We start from the raw sequence: 20,279 nt of genomic DNA on the forward strand, positions 1-20,279 counted from the left end.
TTAAAATGTATTTAAATCCACTTTTATTTCTTACATTAAAAAATAAGAAATTAGATTTTACAGTTAGAAATTTATGCTGTTGCTGTTTTAGAATTGATTCAATTAAATTCTAATACAATTCAGGATTTTTAAAATTTCTCTGATTTTTTCTTTATATTTGATTGGTTTATAAATAGTCTTCTTTAGGAAGTCAACTTGACTTCCTAGAGAAGACTATTTATAAACCAATGATCTAACCAACATAATTTATCATAAGAGTTTCAAAATGCTACTATAAACTGACAGCATTTTGAAACTTTGCGTTGTGTTAATTATTTTAATATTATAAAAGTAACGCTAAATGTCTTTATATTGTTTCAATAGAAAAACAGAACTTCTTCATGAAATAGAAGACCTAGTGGTGACAATGAAGCACAAACTATTTTCACCAAAAAGTTAAAAACAGCAGTCAAATAAAATGTCAGCTGCATTAATATTTGTTTTAACTAAATGTTTTTACTTATTATCGGACTATTTAAAAAGTTTATAAATGAATACTCATTTATGATAAATTGGAACATCACGAAAAGAATATCAGGGTGTTTATCCCTATCCTTAGCTACCTTTTAAATCAAAAATTACTTCTTACTGTTTAATATTGATTATTTTATTATTAATTATGATTGAGTTTTTTATCCCAAAGGTATAAAAAAAGAGACTAAATTGAAAATAAGTATATATATTGCAATTTAAATTTTGAGATTAAACCGTTTGTAAAACGTAGTTACAATTAATTTCCTTTTAAATTTAACTTAAAACAATATTAGAAAGAGAATTACAGTGAAAATGAGAGTGAATTAGACTAGTTAGAAACTGATGGTAGTGCAGCAGAAACAAAAGCTGTTAAAAGAAGAATAAAACTGCCTAATTATTGCGTTTTCTATTGTACCTTTTAAAAGTTAGGACTTAGATCAAATTTCGCTTTTGAGCTATTAATTTAAATTTTAGTTTTCTATAAAATCAGGAACAGCCTTGTTGCAATACTGGCACTTAACATGTTTAACTACAGATCAAAAAAAAAAATTGTAACATAAATGTAATGCATGTTTAACATATTAGCTACTAATTGTAATTAGCTATAATTGCTAACTCGGAGGAAATAAAAAGGAATTAATTAACAACTTGTTTATTAAGTTTAATCCAACATTGAGTGTGACATACTTGAAAAGTTATATTAAGGCTGTAGGAACTTGGAGATATGAAATTCAAAAAGCCTCTGAAATTACAAGATATTGCTAAAGAAAGCAATGACACATTCACGAATATCAGTAGTCAGTTGTAAATAGAAAAATAAAAACTTAAATACTTTACACTCAATTGTAATTTAGTATGTTTCAAAATTTATCTTGAAAGCACGATCAAGTGCTTTTAATATATGATAATAAATAAAATGTTAAAAAGACATGTCTTTTTAACATTTTATTTTTTAATAAATCTTCAGAGACATATGTTTATAAACTTTTTAAATAGTCCGATAATAAGTAAAAACATTTAGTTAAAACAAATATTAATGCAGCTGACATTTTATTTGACTGCTGTTTTTAACTTTTTGGTGAAAATAGTTTGTGCTTCATTGTCACCACTAGGTCTTCTATTTCATGAAGAAGTTCTGTTTTTCTATTGAAACAATATAAAGACATTTAGCGTTACTTTTATAATATTAAAATAATTAACACAACGCAAAGTTTCAAAATGCTGTCAGTTTATAGTAGCATTTTGAAACTCTTATGATAAATTATGTTGGTTAGATCATTGGTTTATAAATAGTCTTCTCTAGGAAGTCAAGTTGACTTCCTAAAGAAGACTATTTATAAACCAATCAAATATAAAGAAAAAATCAGAGAAATTTTAAAAATCCTGAATTGTATTAGAATTTAATTGAATCAATTCTAAAACAGCAACAGCATAAATTTCTAACTGTAAAATCTAATTTCTTATTTTTTAATGTAAGAAATAAAAGTGGATTTAAATACATTTTAAATTGAATAATACATTTTATAATAAATAAATTTAGATAGTTTGCTCTCATATAGAAAGGCTGTTGTTAAAACTATTTCAGTGACCATAATTATTACTAGGAACATTTAAATAACCATAAATTATGTTAAAGGTAACCATAGAAATATCGACTATAAAATTTTTATAAACTATTTTGAATTTTTTATTCTTTTGAAATACTTACTGATTAGATGCTAATTTCATATAAACTTCTTCATTTAAAATTTTCCAGAGTTTTTTGTTTATTTTGTTTTAGAAATTAATTCTGGATATGGTTTTAACAAAATCAAAGAGCAAGCGACTGTAACTGATATTACTGAATATAAAGAGAGTTTTATAAAATTTGTCCTTGAATTAGCTACACAAGTGGGTGAAGGTGAAAAGGTTATCTCCCATTCAATTAGTAAAGTTACTTCTAATGGTATTTGTTTTAGTGATAGCTCTAAGTATCAAATAGTTTCAAAATTATGTATGTTAATTAGACAAGAAATTAATAAAGTTGCTTTTAATAAATTCAGAAGGCGAAGGTCTGCTACAGTAAACACAAATGGTACTGATTCCTTAGAAAAGGTTAGTATGTTTAAATCCAAAAAAAAATTTTTAATTGAAATTCAAACATTTTTTTAAAGCATTTTCTAATGTATTTAAATGACTATTCATATATTTAGATAAGGTGACCAAAGTATGTTTTAGCTGCATACCTTTCTCATTTATTGAATATGCAATATCATAAAATTTAAGTGTGAATGAATTCACTTTTTAAGTATATGCATGCCTTTTTATTTAACATACAATAAGTTTGACAATTTTTTTTTTTTTGATTTTTAGATTCGATACGTTTTGCAATCTTTTGCAAATGGAATAAGTTCAAATAATTTAACAAACTCTGCATTGAAGTTGAAGAAAAACTTTACAGATATAACGAATAATCTTGTTTTTTCTATGTGCAAAAGTACAGACTATGGTCAACCAGCAATATCAGCTAAAAGTAAGTTAGTGGAACTTCAAGCTTTAAAATTGAATTTTAATGAAACAAGTAAAATTGACTGCATAAATTGTACTGAGCCAATATATGCAATATGGGAATATGTCAACATGATGAGTCAAAATTGGAATTGTGGATCAGTTGTTTGTTCTGGTGAGATTTCAGATTATTATTATTTTTATTTTTTACGATAAGAAAATTTGATATTTTCCTTTTTTCCCTTTTTTTTTTAATAAGTATATAATATTAGATTTTTCTGAAATTTTTTTCTGGAGAGATGTATTCATGAAATGAAAGATTTCTGGAGAGGTGTATTCATGAAATTACTTTTACATTACTATTTTTTAATTATCACAATGGTTGCTGCAGCTGAGTTTCTTTCAAAGAAGTCTTTTTTCTTTCTTTTTTTTAAAAAATATTTTATAAATTTTAAAGTAAAGTGCTGCTCGTAAACTTTGGCAAATATTTGTTTTGCTCTTTAAATTTTTACTATGAATTAAAATGTTAAGAAATGCTTGACTAATGAATTTTATTTATTTACAAGTCTATGCCAACTAAGCTGGTGTTTTTTGTTTGTTTTAAATTAAAAAAAATAAAGTAGAAGAAACAGTTACACAAAATGGTCAGGGCAAAATAAGACCTGTATATCTAACACTGAAAGAATGAGACATAGCTAAATGATGAGTCAAGCAAGAATGAGTTTTGATTGATGGAACTAGAGATGATAGTTTGTTTGAGCAGCGACCATAATAGTATTTGTAGAAAAGAAAAAGAGATGCAACCTTAAAATGATCGAATAGTGGTTTTGAGGATGGCTTTAATAAAGCAGTTAAAAAGAAATGATTTGATAATCTCAAAAACTTTCCCAGATACACCATAAAAAACAAGCTTATGAAGAAGACCTGCATGCCAAACTTTGTCAATAGCAATAGCCCTAGCCTCTCCGCCTCTATCTAATGCAAGATAAAATCTTTCAGTTGCAGCAGTTAGCAAGTCAGTCATAGAGCAAGAGGATCGAAATCTGTATTGTTTGTCTGACTGTAAGTTGTTTGACTCAAGATGAGATGTGTGAAATTTGTTTATCGAAGACTCAAAGAGCTTGCTAATAACAGAAAGAAGACTGATCGGATAGAGGGGTCTGAATGTTCACCAGACTTTTTAAATTTTGGAATAAAAGTTGCCATTTTCCAGTAGGCACAAAAACAAGACTCGGTCAAGTTCTTATTGAATAGTTTAGAGAGAATTGAAGAGAGTACTGGGAACAATTTTGTAAGAATATGACAGGAATGTTGTCTGGACCACAAACCATAGAAGAGTTTAATCGAGATATGATTTTAGCTATGGAAGCTGGAGTGATTTGAATGTCTAACAATGGATTAATCTGTTTAATTGGAATGGAAGGAAGAGAATGGCCATAAGATTTAAGAGTCGAGTTAGAAGAAAAGTTCTTTGCAAATAGTTCTGCTTTATCCTTGGGAGAGGTAATATGATCAGTCTCATAAATGAGAGATGGAATGTTAGACCTACCCTTGTTAAAGACGCTGTTGAAGATTTTCCAAAAGTCTCTAAACCCTAATTTCTATGATAAGATACATGATTTAGTAAACTGAGAATAATGGAGCTTAGCATCTGACAGCACCTTTTTACATTGATTTCTTGCAATAAAAAATAGACGTTTGATCTCAAGAGAGTTGATCTTTTAAAAAGGATGAAAAAAATGATTACAATTAGATATAGCAGCTGCACAAGAGGGTGAAAACTATGGAGTAAAATGAGGCTTGACTTGGAACCAATAAGAAGCATCCATTCCTGCCTGAATCCAAGAAGTTATGTAGGAGGCGTATTTTTCAGCTAAGAGGAAAAAATATCAGCCCAAGGACCATCACGAAGAAAATCATGAAAAGAATTCCAGTCAGCTTTAGGGTAGTAGTGAGTAGTGTGATGATATGGTGAGTCTGAAAAGGAAGTACAAGATGAAAGATTTAAAGAGATCATTGCATGGTCAGAACCACCTAAAGGAGAAAAGGGAGAAAATGAACATAAGCTAGGATCAGAGACCAGACAGGAGTGAGGTAAATGATTAGGGTTGTCAGGAAAATGAGTCACAAAGTTAACTATCTGAGAAAGAGATTAAAAAATGCAGAAGTTGTAAGCTTTAGTGCCAGCAGGGTCAGTGGCATTAGAGCCAAGCCATTCAGTGTGATGAACATTAAAGTCACTAATAACAACAATATTGGCAGAAGGTTAAAGAGAGAGAGCACGGTCAATTAGATCAGAAATTACATCAAAAAGAGTGCAGTCTTTGGAAGAAGGAGAACGATAACGAACAAAGAAAAAGGTGATTAAGTGACGATGAGCTAAGTGGAAGCTCATAAAATAATGGTCAAAGTATTTGAACCTGATTTCAAAACAAATAGGTAAGTTGATGCGTATGTGTATCCCCAAGCAAAACATGTGGCTATTGGAGTCTTCCTGAATCAAAGGATAGTACCTATCAATACTGAGATCAGAAGAAGGAATAGCAGAATTTAAATTAGTCTCACTAAGAGCAGGCAAGTCTGGTGAATTTTGCAAGAGGTAAGATTTAACTGATGGAAAGTTGATTCGCAGGCCACATATATTATCAAAGATATATTAAAACAGTTAGATGGTGGTGATGGTTTTTTATGTTTAGTATTTTGGGTTACTTTTGGCATGATTTAAGTATAAAGAGAACCTGACTCATTCATAGATAGAGCACGGCCTCCTAAACAATGAGTTATGCAATTTTCTCAGTCTTGTTAATTAACCCTAAGTTATAAAATAGGGCTCCTTATGTGGCCTCAACAATGGTACCAAAAACATTAACAGGAATACCATCCATGCGCAACATGGTACTGTTAATACTCTGATATTTTGCAGCTGTTGATGGAATCAGCCTCTCTGAGAGCTACCACAAAGTTCAGGAAACCTTACTACCAGCCGGCCTCAGAACTATTAAACTGAGTTTTAGAGCTGTACCCTCATAAGGAGATAACAGAAACAGTTGCATAACCATTATCAAAGAGGCACAAGCAACAACCTGTGAGAAAAGTCAAGAAGATCCAGCATTCATCATCCTTTGCAGGAAACAATGTAACACAGGTTTTCATCTAGGCCAGCCTAATAGATAAAGAAGAGGTTTGAGGCTGGTTAGCAGAACTAATCTGCTTACCCTTAAAGTCTTTGCCTAGGAGGCCTTCTACAAAGTAGTAACTGGATGCAATTAACATCTGCCAAAGATGAGTATTTTAATTGAGACACTATCTCTAGTCTTTACTCAAGCAAGAGCTCAAGGCAAGGGATTTATAAGTCAGGGTTTGTTTCTTCTAGCCTTTGCTTAAAAAAGCACACCCTACAAGGCATCAGGGCATGGGGCAAGTAGTACTGGGTTAAATAATACCAGTAGCAGGGTACCCGTGATGATCCTGAGCCTGACCTGACCTGACCACTGATGACAGGAAGCAAACTCCTTCCAGCCTTTGCCTAGAAAGCGAATCCCACAAGGCAGCAGGACATGGAACAGGTTGCACAGAGTTACATGTTACCAGTAGCAGGGTGATCATGAAGACCATACACCTGACCTGACACAATATATATGTATGCATATATATATATATATAAATATATATATATATATATATATATATATATATATATATATATATATATATATATATATATATATATATATATATAATTATTATTATTATAATTTTTTTTTTTTGAACTATTAAATTTTTTGCATATTTAGTTTTTGAAAAATAAATATAATATTAAATTATAATTATTAATTTCAACATTCCATCAATACTTTGTATTGGTGGAAAGTTAAATTATTATTAATATTATTAAAATTAGTAGTATTTTTTTCAAAATGTTACTACATATTTGTAAATATTTCCTTTATCAGTATGATTGTGTAGCATAGTAATTAGCGTGTTATATAGGACAGCTTGTGATCAGTCCAGGTAACTGCAGTCTTATACTTAAAAAAAATGTTACTTTTACATCAAAATTACAATGTTGATTAACGTTGGAAAATCTAATGTCATTAAATTAAATATTATCTATTCTTTCCATTTCAAATGCTAGTTCAATGTTATTGCATTTTAAATAACAACATTATTTAACATTGTTCCAACATTGGTGTGCCTGGGGTACTTCTGCTATTTTGCCTGTGTGCCAACATTGGTGTGCACTGAAATGTCTCTGCGATGATGTGGCCAGTCTTTTTGATGCTATTATATATATTGAGGTACTACGTGTAACCTGAGTAAATGGAGTCTATTTGTGTTTGGATAGCTCAGTTTGTTAGAGCATCAAACAAAATTTTAAAACCTGGACTGTTGTGCAGCATGAGTTCAAATCCAGTCATCGTCAACTTAGTGCTTGAGTAGTTCTTACGCAAAAATGTTGGTCAATAACGGGATTCGACTTTGAATTAGTCTTTATGACTATTTCTGTTCCTATGCTAAGGCAACAATATCTTTAGATATAAGAGCATCGTATAGCAAAATATAGAAATTCAAATAAATAAATAAATAAAAGTATATATATGTAAAGTTTAACCTTGGAGCCTCCCTGTTGTGTTGCTTAACAATGGAAACAACTACTAGCTCTAGGCAAGAGTATAATAAATGGAAGCCGCTAATATAACCTCGGAAATTGCTTATGCTGCGGCTACACATTAAGTTAGGTCTCATCAATTTGTCATTGCTCTTGACAAAGAGTCTGCACATTTTACCTCCAAGATCCAAATCTGTCCAAAGTTAAGATAAGGACTTTAATATCTTTGTTTTATCACAGAAGAAAAAGATTATAAAATGTGGCTTTGTCATAAAATCAAAGTTTGTTTTGAAGTTAAAGCTACTGAAATATAACATTTTAAATCCAAGGGCAAAAATTTTGTTGCATAATTTAGTATAAAAAATATCTTTAAAAATTCCAATGAAAAAGCTCTAGTAATTTAGAAATTCTTGAACTTTAAAAGTCTAAATAAACTGTTTTATATACTTTAAAGGTTTTTTTTAGATAAATTTCTTTTGTCTTTTTTTCTTAAAAAATAAAATATTTTTTCACTTTTTTTTCATACTGCTTAAAAACTTTTTTATTTTAATTTGTTGCATTATATCTATATAATCTTTTAGTGGTTTAATTTTAGTTTTTTGTTTTTTTGTTATTGATTTTTTCCAAAAATTTTTAAATGATTTCAGTTATTTCATTAAATTATTTTGATTAAATTGAATTAAATTTAATCAAAATAATTTAATGAAATAAGCATATTTGATTAAATTAAATTGATATTGAAACACAAAGGCATTGTTGTTTTTTCACAAGATTCTTTATTGTTTTTAACTTAAATTAACTTTTTAATTTTAGTTATAAACAATAAAGAATCTTGTTAATTTTTAAAATGAACAAGATTCTTTATTGTTTTTAACTTAAATTAACTTTTTTTACTTTTTATTGGCCAAGATGAGACAAAACTAAAAATGATCTAAATATATTTTAGCTAGGCTTTTACTTTATGAGCATTCATAGTTCACCAAAAATAAATGTGCACTTATACATTATGAGTGTATCAATAAACCTGTATAACAGATTTACTTTTAATGTGTGCCTAATGTGTTACTGTACTGTATTTTAAACTGCTTCTATTAATTATTGTAATCAACTAACTATAATAATTATAAAAACATAATGCTCATTCACTCTAAACAGTAGAGATGATCAGTTTAACTCTGCATACGTGCTTTTGTTTCTACAACACATGTTAGGCCATAAAAGTCACCATGACTGTGTTATGTGTACCATTAAATATTCACTTACGATTATGGTACTATCAGTCAGTTCCAAAGAACAAAGATTCTAGAAACTTAGGAAAACTTATCACTCAACTTTGCAGTTGCTGAAAATAGTAAAAAAATATATTTATTAAGGATAGCACACTGTGGTGTTAAATTTCAATCATGCTTTCAACACACAGTTTCAATCATCCTTTTAACACACAGTTTTAATCATCCTTTCATCACACAATTTTAATCATCTTTTCAACACACAATTTTAATCATCCTTTCATCACACAATTTTAATCATCATTTCAACACACAATTTTAATCATCCTTTCATCACACAATTTTAATCATCCTTTCAACATGCAATTTAAATCATCTTTTCAACACACAATTTTAATCATCCTTTCAACACACAATTCCAATCATCCTTTCAACACACAATTTTCATCATCCTTTTCATCCATCTTTCTATAGTTTAAAAATTTTGCAAAAATATAGAAAGCAGCATGTAGCTATGCACCAGATAAAGCATTGAGTAAGCAAAAATATTATAACTACCAACACAAGCACTCTTAAAAAAATAGCAGTGGGGCTTGAAATTGCAGTTTTGGTTGTAAACACTAAATGTATCAACTATTAACTATTTAGTATTTAACATACAATCAAAAAATGTATAAACTTAATGACAAAAGAATGCTCTAAAATTACAAAAAAGTTTATTAAAACTGATATAACTGTTTTCACAGCATTACATCAGTAATTATCCATGTAATTAATTACAGGTACAATAATCAGTTGATTACAGTGGTTAGGCTTTACCTAAGTCGTTTACTCATGAGAAAGTGAATTAAGTTGTTTTAAGAATTAATTAAGAATTTTTTTAAGAATTAATTAAGTTGTTTTGAGAATTAATTAAGAATTTAGTGAGAAAGTGAATTAAGTTGCAGTATTAAGCTATATATTTATGCATATAATTTAATATAATTTTTTCTTTTTGTGTAGGATTGTGTATAGGGTATACTCAGTTCACAAGTGATCTTTATTCTAATGATACTGGTCAAGATCTTGCTACAAATATTGTCTCATTTGTTCTAATAAATACTTCTAATTACACATCTATTTCAACTGAGTTTTTGAGTACACCAGTGGAGATCTCTTTACCACTAACTTCAGATCTGTGCCAGGATTGTATTTATGATGTAACTTTAATCATATAAATTCTTTTTATTAACATGTACTGTGTTATTTAGTAATAGAATAAATCTTTTAAAACACAAGGTTAAAGGTTGACCTTATGTTTAAAGATGACTTTTTTTTAGTGCATAACCTTTGACATCTCGCTTAGTAATTGGTCAAATGTGTACTGCTCAAGTAGCCAACAAATAAAAGTTTCGAATGGGATTTTTTACATACTTTGTAACTGCAATAAATTAGGAATCCATAGTGCTGTGTTAAGAAAAAAATTTAGGTCCGAACCATCATGCTTTGCAAATGGTAAGTTTTAATTACGCTTATTTAATATGTTTAATAAAATTAATGAAAATTATTTAAAAAATTTTAAAATGAAAAACTTGTTCTACTAATAAAATACTTCAACATTTTTTATCCATAAGACAGAGTTGTAACTACTATAATTAAACAGGTTTCATAGTTATGTGTCCAGGGGCATGTCTAGGGGATGTCTTCTACGTCGTTAGACATATCCAAAAAAAATTTTTACTGTATATATAACAATTAAAACCAACCTACAGCAAAAACTAAACAAATTATGCACAGTTAATTATCTGAAACGATTGGAAAGAAATTAAAAACCGGAATACATAGTAGTATTTGATAATTTTGCATTCATTAAAAAAAAAAAGACTGCATATCTTATTAATATCATGCCAGGGGCGGATCCAGGATTTTCGTAATAAATATTTTTTTGTCTAAAAAAAAAAAAGGTCCTCGCTTTTCACATTTGCCAACAGTACTAAAAGTCCAAGTTTGCCGACTGTAATATATGATCTACATATGCCAATTTGCAGAACTAAAAGAGCAAAATTTGCAGACATAATGAAATAAAATTCATTGATAGGGGGCGGGGAAGGGTATAACACACCATTTGCGCTAGTCTTGGATGTACAGTGGCTTATAGTGATACATAAGGTTCCCTACCACTGCTTTCTTCTTCCGTCCGTTTAGGGGTCGTCCATACGTACACTCATAGGGGGAGGGGGGTCTTCAAAAAGTGTACGAAAGCGTATGGAGGGGGGGAGGGGTTGAATATAAAAGTACGCCCGTACTTATTAAAAAAAGTAATTTTTCTTAGTTAATGCTTGTATTTCTAACTTATCACCAATAACAAATACTTAACTATAACTAGATGTTTTTTAATAAATAACTAGATATTTTTGAATATAATAATAAATAAATAATTTTTTTTAAATAATAGAATCATGACCGTCACTATGAAATGACAGTTGAGGAGGTAGGGAATTATACTTGCCCTTAAAGTAGATCTAATTACAATTTTTTTTTCGCAAAGTTCTTTTTACCAAAGGAACTTAAAAATTAGTAAAAAAAGTTTAAATTTAACAATAAAAATGTGATAAGTTTTAATGGGCTTGGTAAAAATGTTGTGGGTTTTTAATTTCAAATAAACGGGCAATAACGTTAATTAGACACCTCATAGTTACGTTTGAAGCATTTTATAAATGTAACACCTCACATACTTGGTTACGCTTATTAGTTATTTTGGAATTTGTATTTTCTTGAAATCTTTCTTGGAAATTGTATTTTCTTGCGATATTCAAAAGATTTGCTTGCGATAGTCAAAAATATTGTTTTGACTATATCCAGCCTGGAAATCTTCTTTCAAAATGTCACAATTTTTCACATACCCTCCACCTATGTTGTTGTATCGCAATTAAAGTAGGAGATTAATTACCGCGAGAAAAACACACTTGTGCTCAATCTTATATAAATACGAAAAATCCTTGTGTATGAGAACATAGTTATAATTTCTTAAATATACAAAAAATGTCATGTTACAAAATTGCATCATCTTATCTAGGGCAATTTTTTTGATAAATTTAATAAACTAAGAAACTTGAAAGAATGAGAGATTATAAATTTTTGAAAAGTATTTCAGCTAAAAAAATGCAAGTAATCAATTTAGTATTAGTATTAGTATTAAGAATTGCTGTACCTGGTGTGAGCCAGTGAGTGTGGTATTAACACACTATGACAGCCGATTTGCTTGATTGCTCATCCAGCAATCAAGACCTGCTTTAAAACTGTTAACTGATTGTGCTTTAACCAACTCGCTTGGCAAGCTATTCCACAAATTAGCCAATCTATTAAATAAAAAGTTTTCACGACAGGCTTGCTTAGTGATTTCTTTGACATATTTAAAGCTGTGACCTCTTGTTTGAGTTTGATGAATACTAATTTTGTTGATTGTTACCAAATCGTTAAAACCGTTGAAGAATTTAAAAAGTTGAATCATATCTCCTCGTTGCCTCCTTTTTGTCAAGGTAGTCAAGTCAAGAGGTTTTAGATGATACTCATAGTTGATTATTTTAAGTGATGGTATTAATCGAGTTGCACGATGTTGGACTCTTTCTAATAACTCAATTTCTCCCTTTCGAATGGGTGACCAAACATGTACTGCAAACTCTAACAGTGGCCGCACAAAAAAAACATAAAGTATTCTCAGCAGTCTAATATCTAAGCAAACGAAGCATTTTCTAATCAGACCCAACATTTGATTGGCTTTGCCTACGCATTTTATAACATGATTTTTCCATTTCAGATTGCTTGAGAAGATTACTCCAAGATCACTTTCAGATTCTGTTATGTTTAACTTTTGATCATTGATATAAAGGGGTGATTTTTTGTTATTCTGGCCAAAGTGCATGACCATACATTTTGAAATATTAAATTTCACAAGCCAGTCTTGAGTCCACTTAAAAGCTAAATCAAGATCTGATTGCAAAGAAAGAGTTGATGCACTGGAAAGCATTTCATTCAAAATTTTGGTGTCATCTACATACAGCTTGGATAGTTTATAAATAGTACAAACAAGAGTGGTCCAATTACTGACCCTTGTGGCACACCACTGGTAATTTCTGCCCAAGAGGATACATTTTCGCCTATCACAACTCTTTGTTTTCTTTCTTTTAAAAATGCTTCAATCCATTGTATTGTCAGACCAGATATTCCATAAGCTGTAAGTTTAAGCAACAATCTTTTATGTGGCACTGTGTCAAATGCCCTAGCAAAATCCAAAAACATAGCATCAACAGGTCTACCATTCTCTAAAGCGGTTGAAATAAAATCAAGTGTTTCAAGTAGATTCGTTAAGCATCATTTATTTTTAACAAAACCGTGCTGTTGCTTGACTATTAGTTTGAACTTATATAGAAACGTTTCAAGTTTACATCTGAATATACCTTCCATTATTTTACATGCACTTAAGGTGAGTGATACCGGTCGGTAGTTTCCTGCTAAGGTTTTTTTGCCTTTTTTGTACAGAGGAGTGATATTTGCTGATTTAAATTGCACTGGCAGTTTGCTGGTTTTAAACGATTCTTTAAAAATATACGTAAGCGGAATAGCAAAGGCTGATGCACAGTTCTTTAAAATAGCTGAATGTAAATTATCAACACCACTTGATTTGTTATCTTTTAAGTTTTTTAATCTTAGATAGACATCTTCATATGTAAAATCTTCATTTGTCATAATGAATATTTCAGTAGTTCTTAAATCAAAAGAAGGCAGTGGACCATCATCTTCTTTCACAAATGCAGCTTGAAAATTTTTAAGATATCAACAATATCTTTTGAATTTTGAGTGGTTATACCATTTTCTCCCTTTAATGCTTTTATAGTATCTTTGACTGCTTGTTGATTGTTCATGTAGCTATAGAGAAGCTGTGGATTCTTGATGGCTCTTTTTACCAGATTAAACTCAAAGTTTTGTCTCACTTTTTTAATCTTGTCTGCTACATTTTTGCAAATCATTTTGTATTTAGATTCAAAATTGGAATTAGCAAGCATAAATCTTTGCTTACTTTTATTGTCACGGATTGCTTTATCAGACAAGATAAAACTGAAACATATTATAAGATGGCCTCTGGTTATATTTCCCAGAACAAATTTTCAATCTATTTCGTTAACACTCGCTGACTGAGTTGTAAAGATTAAATCTAAGGTACTCCCAAGTTGTTCATCTGACAGCTGGAAAGTTGGTATGTTAATATGCTGATAAAGAAAATTATCATTTAAAATATCTGTAAAATTATATTCAATTCCATTCTCATTTGAGTAAATCACAGTAAATCTTTGAACTTATTTTTGTCTATATATTTGCGTGCCAGGCCAAAAACCACATCAAATTCTGCTATATCCAAAAAATCATTTGGCCTGTAGATACATCCAAGTAAATACTTGTCATTATCAAAATAAACAACTGCCCACACTTGTTCTAGTTTACAGGCATTTAGAACAGCATCATTTAGTTCATAGGAGTCTAATGAATTGTCTATATATAAAGCAACACCACCGCCTTTTCGTCTGTCTGATCTGTCCTATCTGTACAGATGGTAACCATCAATCTTTACAACTGAATCACTTTTAAACCATGTCTCAGTCACAGAAATTACATTTGGTTTGTATTGTTCAATTACCACTTTAAACTCATTTAACTTGTTATCGAGAGAGGTAGCATTTAGGTATAAACATGACAGCTTTTTAATTTCATTGCAATCTGAAACTGAATTATGTATACAATTATTGATCTGATTTCTTTTTGAATTTGATGATCTTATTGCCATGGATGCCATACCAAAAGGGGTCATTGTCCGGTCTTGCTTGATTCATTTTATTTCTTTCAGTTCTGAGGTTAAAATCTAGGAGTCTCTGAGCCTCAGTCAAATCTGGGCTAAGATAAATATCTTTATGTGCGACATTACTTCTCAATTTTTTAGCTGATGCTAATATTGTGTTGCGAAGAATATCCTCAGCTAATTCAACAAGAATTGGACCTGGTTTATTAGTTTTAGATCTCAGCCGTCTAACAAATTTTGGTATTACATTCTCTTGATTTATGAGCTTAAAAATTTCATTTACTTTTGACTCGTCTTCTTTTGATTTCATTTCTATGCTTTCTTTAGTTGATTCTGTCACTCCATAAATAATGATATTTTTTGCTCTTCTTTTTCTTTCGTCTAACTCATTAATAGCTACATTTGTTACCATCAGCTGCTCTGTAGGCTTCTTTTTTTGTATACCCTGTTTGACAATAAGTGACCAGTCACTGATAGACTTGCTTGACTCAGCTGCTTTATTTATTTCTGTCTTCAGATTTTTAATGTTTTCGTCATTTTCAGTTTTTGTTGATTCTAGATTTATCACGCGTTCAAAGAGTTCCAAAAAAGCGTTAGAAAGCTGGCTACACCAATTATGAATGTCTTTAGTTGTTTGAGAGTGTGAAGCGGCACCCAATTTTGGCCAATTGTCTTGTTTAAGAAAATCAAAATTCATTTCTTAACTGATATTGTCTACTCTCTTGATTAGAGGGCTACCACCCTGAATAACAGTGGATTACCTCTTGTTGTGAACTTATTACACAGGGAATTATTAACACAAATAGAAAATTAGGTTTTTGAGTGTTTGAAAATTTTTTAACTCTGAACATCAAGGTGACAGTGAAGTGTATTACTTTGCAATCATTTCAAAGATCGTTTACACAAAATAAAACAAAAAAGACTTGTTGAAAGATTTGTGTAGTTGATCTTTAAGCGCTTTTGCTGGCAAATAAGAAACTTTTAAATCAACAAACTGGCGAGAATGTTTGTTTGGTACCTTTAAAGTATAGGATGTGGTTAAGGGCAGGGTGATAAAAATTTTTTAAGTAATTACAAATTTAAAAAAAACTGTTACCTTTATAGGTTTTAAAACATCGTTTTAATATTGTATAAACAAAATTATTAATATAGTCTTCATTAATCAATTAATTTAAATTGTTGGTGATCTAAATCAAGGGTGATTTTATCCAATCAAACATGTTTTCGATGACATGAGTTTGATCAGAATTACTTTCATTTACTGTTAAATGAGTATCATTGTTTTCATTGTCATTTTTTATTTTCCTTAGAGGTAGTGTTGATTATGTTTCTAAACACGCATTTGTGACGCTTAACACTTGCTTTAGAAGCGTGATAAATATTGCAATTTTTTGTTGTGAAATTGATGGGCAGTACAAATCAAAGGAAGCTTCCATCGAAATTTTTGAACCTATATCCCAAGCGCTGCGCTTGAGAAGAAAAGTAAGGTATAGGAATATTTCGTGCTACCTTTGGCTCAGGAATAAAAATTCCTTCAGCAGGATGAGACATTACAACTGAACCTGGTAAAAAACCTTGAGGAAAGTATTTTTTCCAGGAACTTCCCCAAGGTTTACAGCAATTCGGAGCATTACACTTCTTTAATGATCATTAAAAAAATATTGAATTTGTCTTATGTGATTTTTAATCCATTTTGAATCTTGCTCTGGTATAGGTGACAATTGGGAAGGTTCAACATATTCAGCACAAACAGAATAGTTATCAATTACTACATCAGACCATAACTCAGCTAGAGTTTCTGCAGCTTTAACAAAAAAAAAATCAACGTCAATTATTTTTGCAGATGCATTTAGATGTGTCCCAAAATGATCATGTGGCAAAACCAATCCTGCTAACTCTTGGCTCAGCGGAGCCATACGCCGTTCAACCCTGTTGTATGCTGAATAATGAGGTGCATGAGTTCCTGTTAGATAGACATCCAGATCCCATTTTATAAATCTTGCAATTGCAACTTGCAATGGTTTGGGAAACCTTAGATTTTCATCAGGGCCTCCATCACATGCAAAAACAAATATAGATTTTACCTGACCTTCTGGAATACAAATGTGAAGCTTAAAATTTTCAATTGAAACAAGACGCTCCAAATCACGGCCATGAGTAAAACCAGTGCTGCTATCATGCTTCATAGATCTAATAGCAATATACGTTGGTCCAGAATACGACACTGCATCAGCAAATTTGTTTGGATCAATAATACAAGCTGCATAAACAAACAGTATAAGCTTATATCTGATCTGGCAAATGTACTTGATAATCAAGATGCATCAAAATTGGTCATTGTTTTGTTGTAGCTGCTAATCCTAATGGTACTTTGGCTTTGTCATCTAGACCTAAATAAAAGCATGAATCTGGGCCAAATATTGAACAAATTTCATCCATGTATTGCATGCACGCAAATGTAAATCCAGCATTGATATGTCTGCACGAGCAGCTTGTGATCAATTTCACAGTTCCTGTGAAATTGATCACGAGCTGCATTAGCAGTCCTGATCAATTTCACAGGAACTGTCTTAATGTGACATATTCCCTCAAGTGTGTTTGATCGCTTTGGCATCAGTCTTATATAAGTTGCAGATCGCGATAAACAATAACCCAGTTTTAGTAGGCTTTTATTTAAGTCATCAAGTGTCTTACATGAACGTAACTCCTGCGATCTTCGTTGATCGCTAGCAGCGGCTCCTATTGATGCAATGCTAACAATCGCATTAAGAAGATCTGGCCGATCTTCAATTACAGCTGGTTTACCATTTTTTTCTCTATTGACTTTAGAAAGTTTTGATTATAAGTAGGGCGTGTCATCAATAATATCATCAAGTGTCCGTTTCAAACTTGCTTTGCGTTGTCTATGACGAATTACCTCGTTTGTTTTACTTTTATTTGCTTTTCTACAAAAATTGATTTTGTTTTAAAATCGTCAGTTGTCAATCCTGCATGGCGCACATTTAGCAATGTTAACAGCTGCTCTTTTAACTGCGAAATTTCAGTTTGAATTTTCTTTTGTTGTGGCGTACGAGGTTTTGTTGGCTGATCAATTGGTACTTTTATTTGTGGTTTTTGACATTTTTGAATATCAAATTTAGAAGAAGTAGGTAGTGTTTTATCGATTACAAAATCTATTTTGTCTGCTCCATCGGATATTAACAAAGCTTCTGGTTCCTCATCTGATATTTTGTTTATGAGAGGAAACTTCACTGCAATAGATTGATTATGTGATGTTTTAACATTAGACCAAAAAGATATCAACTGACTTTTAATTTCCATTGTTTTTCGTGTGAGTTCTTTTAAAACTGATTCATACGTCAATTCTTTATGCTTAACTTTATACCACAATTTATTAGCTTCTTTCTGTCGCTCCTGTTTACTTTTTTGTGGCATAGCTTTTGCTACTTGTTGATAAATAATTTTGTACTTTTCATTATTATTTATTTTAATAATTCCGCCTTTAAACTAATTTTTAACTGACTATTTAAAGCACAACTTAAATTTACAAGGTACAATAAATGCAAACGGGGGTTGTTTGTTTAGTTTTGAAATAATTTATAGTATCTTATTTTTATTATAAAAAAAATTTTACAAAATAAAGTTTATAAAGTTTAAAAAAAATACTATTTACATAACAATTTCAAAAATTAATATTTAAAGTTTAACAGTACTTTAAAACTTTTAAACTTGTTACCCTTAGCAACACTGTTATCACGCTAAACTTAGTTTCTCCGCGGAGCGGCCTTGCTTGGCAAGGTTTGTGTTTCGGAGTTAAAGAGTTGAGAGAGGGTTGCACCACGAATAACGACTAAAAAAAAAATAAAAAAAAATAAAAAAAATGAGTATCCTCCTCGACTGTAGTGGCCCCCCTCGGGCCTTAAGGTGAATAATATTAAAAAAAAAAAAATTAAATTAAAATTGAAATATGAAGAAATTCCAAAATCCTCTTTACACTTCATATTGTTTTTTCGAACAGTATTGAGCAATTATTTTAATCAAATGGAATGTTTTGAAATATAAAGAATATCACCACTTTTTGATGACTTATAATTTTAACTCCTTCCCGGCGCACTTTATGGACGATCCCTAATATTTAAATCTCTTAAATAATGTTTATTTTTTTAAAATATTAACTTTTTAACTCATAAAGAGCGGAAGAATGTCACTTGATTTACGCAACGTTAAAACCATCTAGTTAAACTGAATACTTTTTAATAAAACAATAGTTTACTCATCTTTTATGACTTTTAATCATGACTTTTAATCATGACTTTTAAACCCTGACTGAAACCATATTCTTAGTCGATGTATAATACACAAACATTATCATGTAAATTTATTAATAGACACTGTAACGATTTGTATAAATTTATAAAAACAATTTATAAATAATTTCATATTCTTAAAAATAAACTTCATTACTTCACACAATAAACTTTTTGTCAAATAAGGAAAAAAAGAAACAGGTTTCAAATCAAGTAAAAAATAGAACTAAACTTTTTCAATAAAAATATATTGCTTTAAATAAATAAGGAATGCTTTTAAAACTTAAAAACAGCAAACTTCAGGCATATTACAATTAACAATAAATGTCAATCTAACAAGACAAACCTTGCATGGCCGTTCTTTGATTAAAATAACATTTTTTTGTTTGATTTTGGTGAAGAAAGGTTTCAGTGGTTTTTTATAAATGAATATAGGAAGAAAGTATATTGTGATGATAACACTAAATTTCAATAAAGTAATGCATTAAAGCATAAAAGTATTGAATATGGAAGTCAAACAAACTTTATCTTTAATCACATTGAAGAAAAGCCATTGAACAGAATTGTCAAAAGAACTTTTTAATCCACCTATTTCAAATGATTTTGGATATCGACTAAAGTTTAAAAAAATAAAACATTATACTGGTCAAAATTTCATATTCGTTAAGCAAATCATAATTTCAAAATACATGTTAATGTAAACAAGAGACTTCCTTGGTTTCGAAGCGCACTTAAAAAATGTCTAAAGATACTTTTCTTAAATTTCTAAATTCTGTTTCAATTAGTTCAGCAACAAATTTTCCTAACAGCATATTTGTAACAAAAGTGTTTCTCTCAATAGCGTTTTAATCAGCTAGACAATTTCTTCACGTGTATAATTTGTGAAATGCCTTGTGACACGTGTTGATATTTTATGCCTATTTTCTGATTGTTTTTCATGCATAATGCTGTATCGCAAAAATCCAAAACACACTTTCTTTTTTTATAATTTAGGTCTCTGAGGAAGCTTTTTGATCATTATTGAACCTAAAATATATGCCCACACTTTTTAGATTTAAAGTTTTCCATTATGTGAAAGCAAGTTTAATAAAATCACCAGTCTTTTTAACATTTGAAATATTAGAAGTTTCAGGGTGATTAAGAAGAACATTGTAAATATTATCACGAAAAAAGGTAACCATGAGCGAGACTAGGTTTTTTCAAACCGAGACGAGAAGTTAGTACTTCTCGTGAGACCGAGAACGAGACGAGAAATTTAACAATTTTTGAAAACAAATTAATTAAAATCCAAGTAAAAAAAAAAA

General features: G+C 30.1%; 1 protein-coding gene across 2 annotated transcripts in view; it reads left to right on the forward strand.

Annotated features, from left to right (window-relative positions):
- The window catches only part of LOC100202590 (uncharacterized), an 85,547-nt gene that overhangs the window by 52,897 nt on the left and 12,371 nt on the right, over window positions 1-20,279 (forward strand). For both annotated transcript variants that reach the window (XM_065793226.1, XM_065793227.1), the window contains 4 exons: window positions 2,294-2,607; window positions 2,866-3,175; window positions 9,841-10,037; window positions 10,158-10,332. In XM_065793226.1, the coding sequence (XP_065649298.1) occupies window positions 2,294-2,607; window positions 2,866-3,175; window positions 9,841-10,037; window positions 10,158-10,332 (996 nt within the window). The remainder of the gene's footprint in view (window positions 1-2,293; window positions 2,608-2,865; window positions 3,176-9,840; window positions 10,038-10,157; window positions 10,333-20,279) is intronic.

This window comes from Hydra vulgaris, chromosome 03 (genome assembly GCF_038396675.1).
Source record: "Hydra vulgaris chromosome 03, alternate assembly HydraT2T_AEP".
Classification (NCBI taxonomy): domain Eukaryota; kingdom Metazoa; phylum Cnidaria; class Hydrozoa; order Anthoathecata; family Hydridae; genus Hydra; species Hydra vulgaris.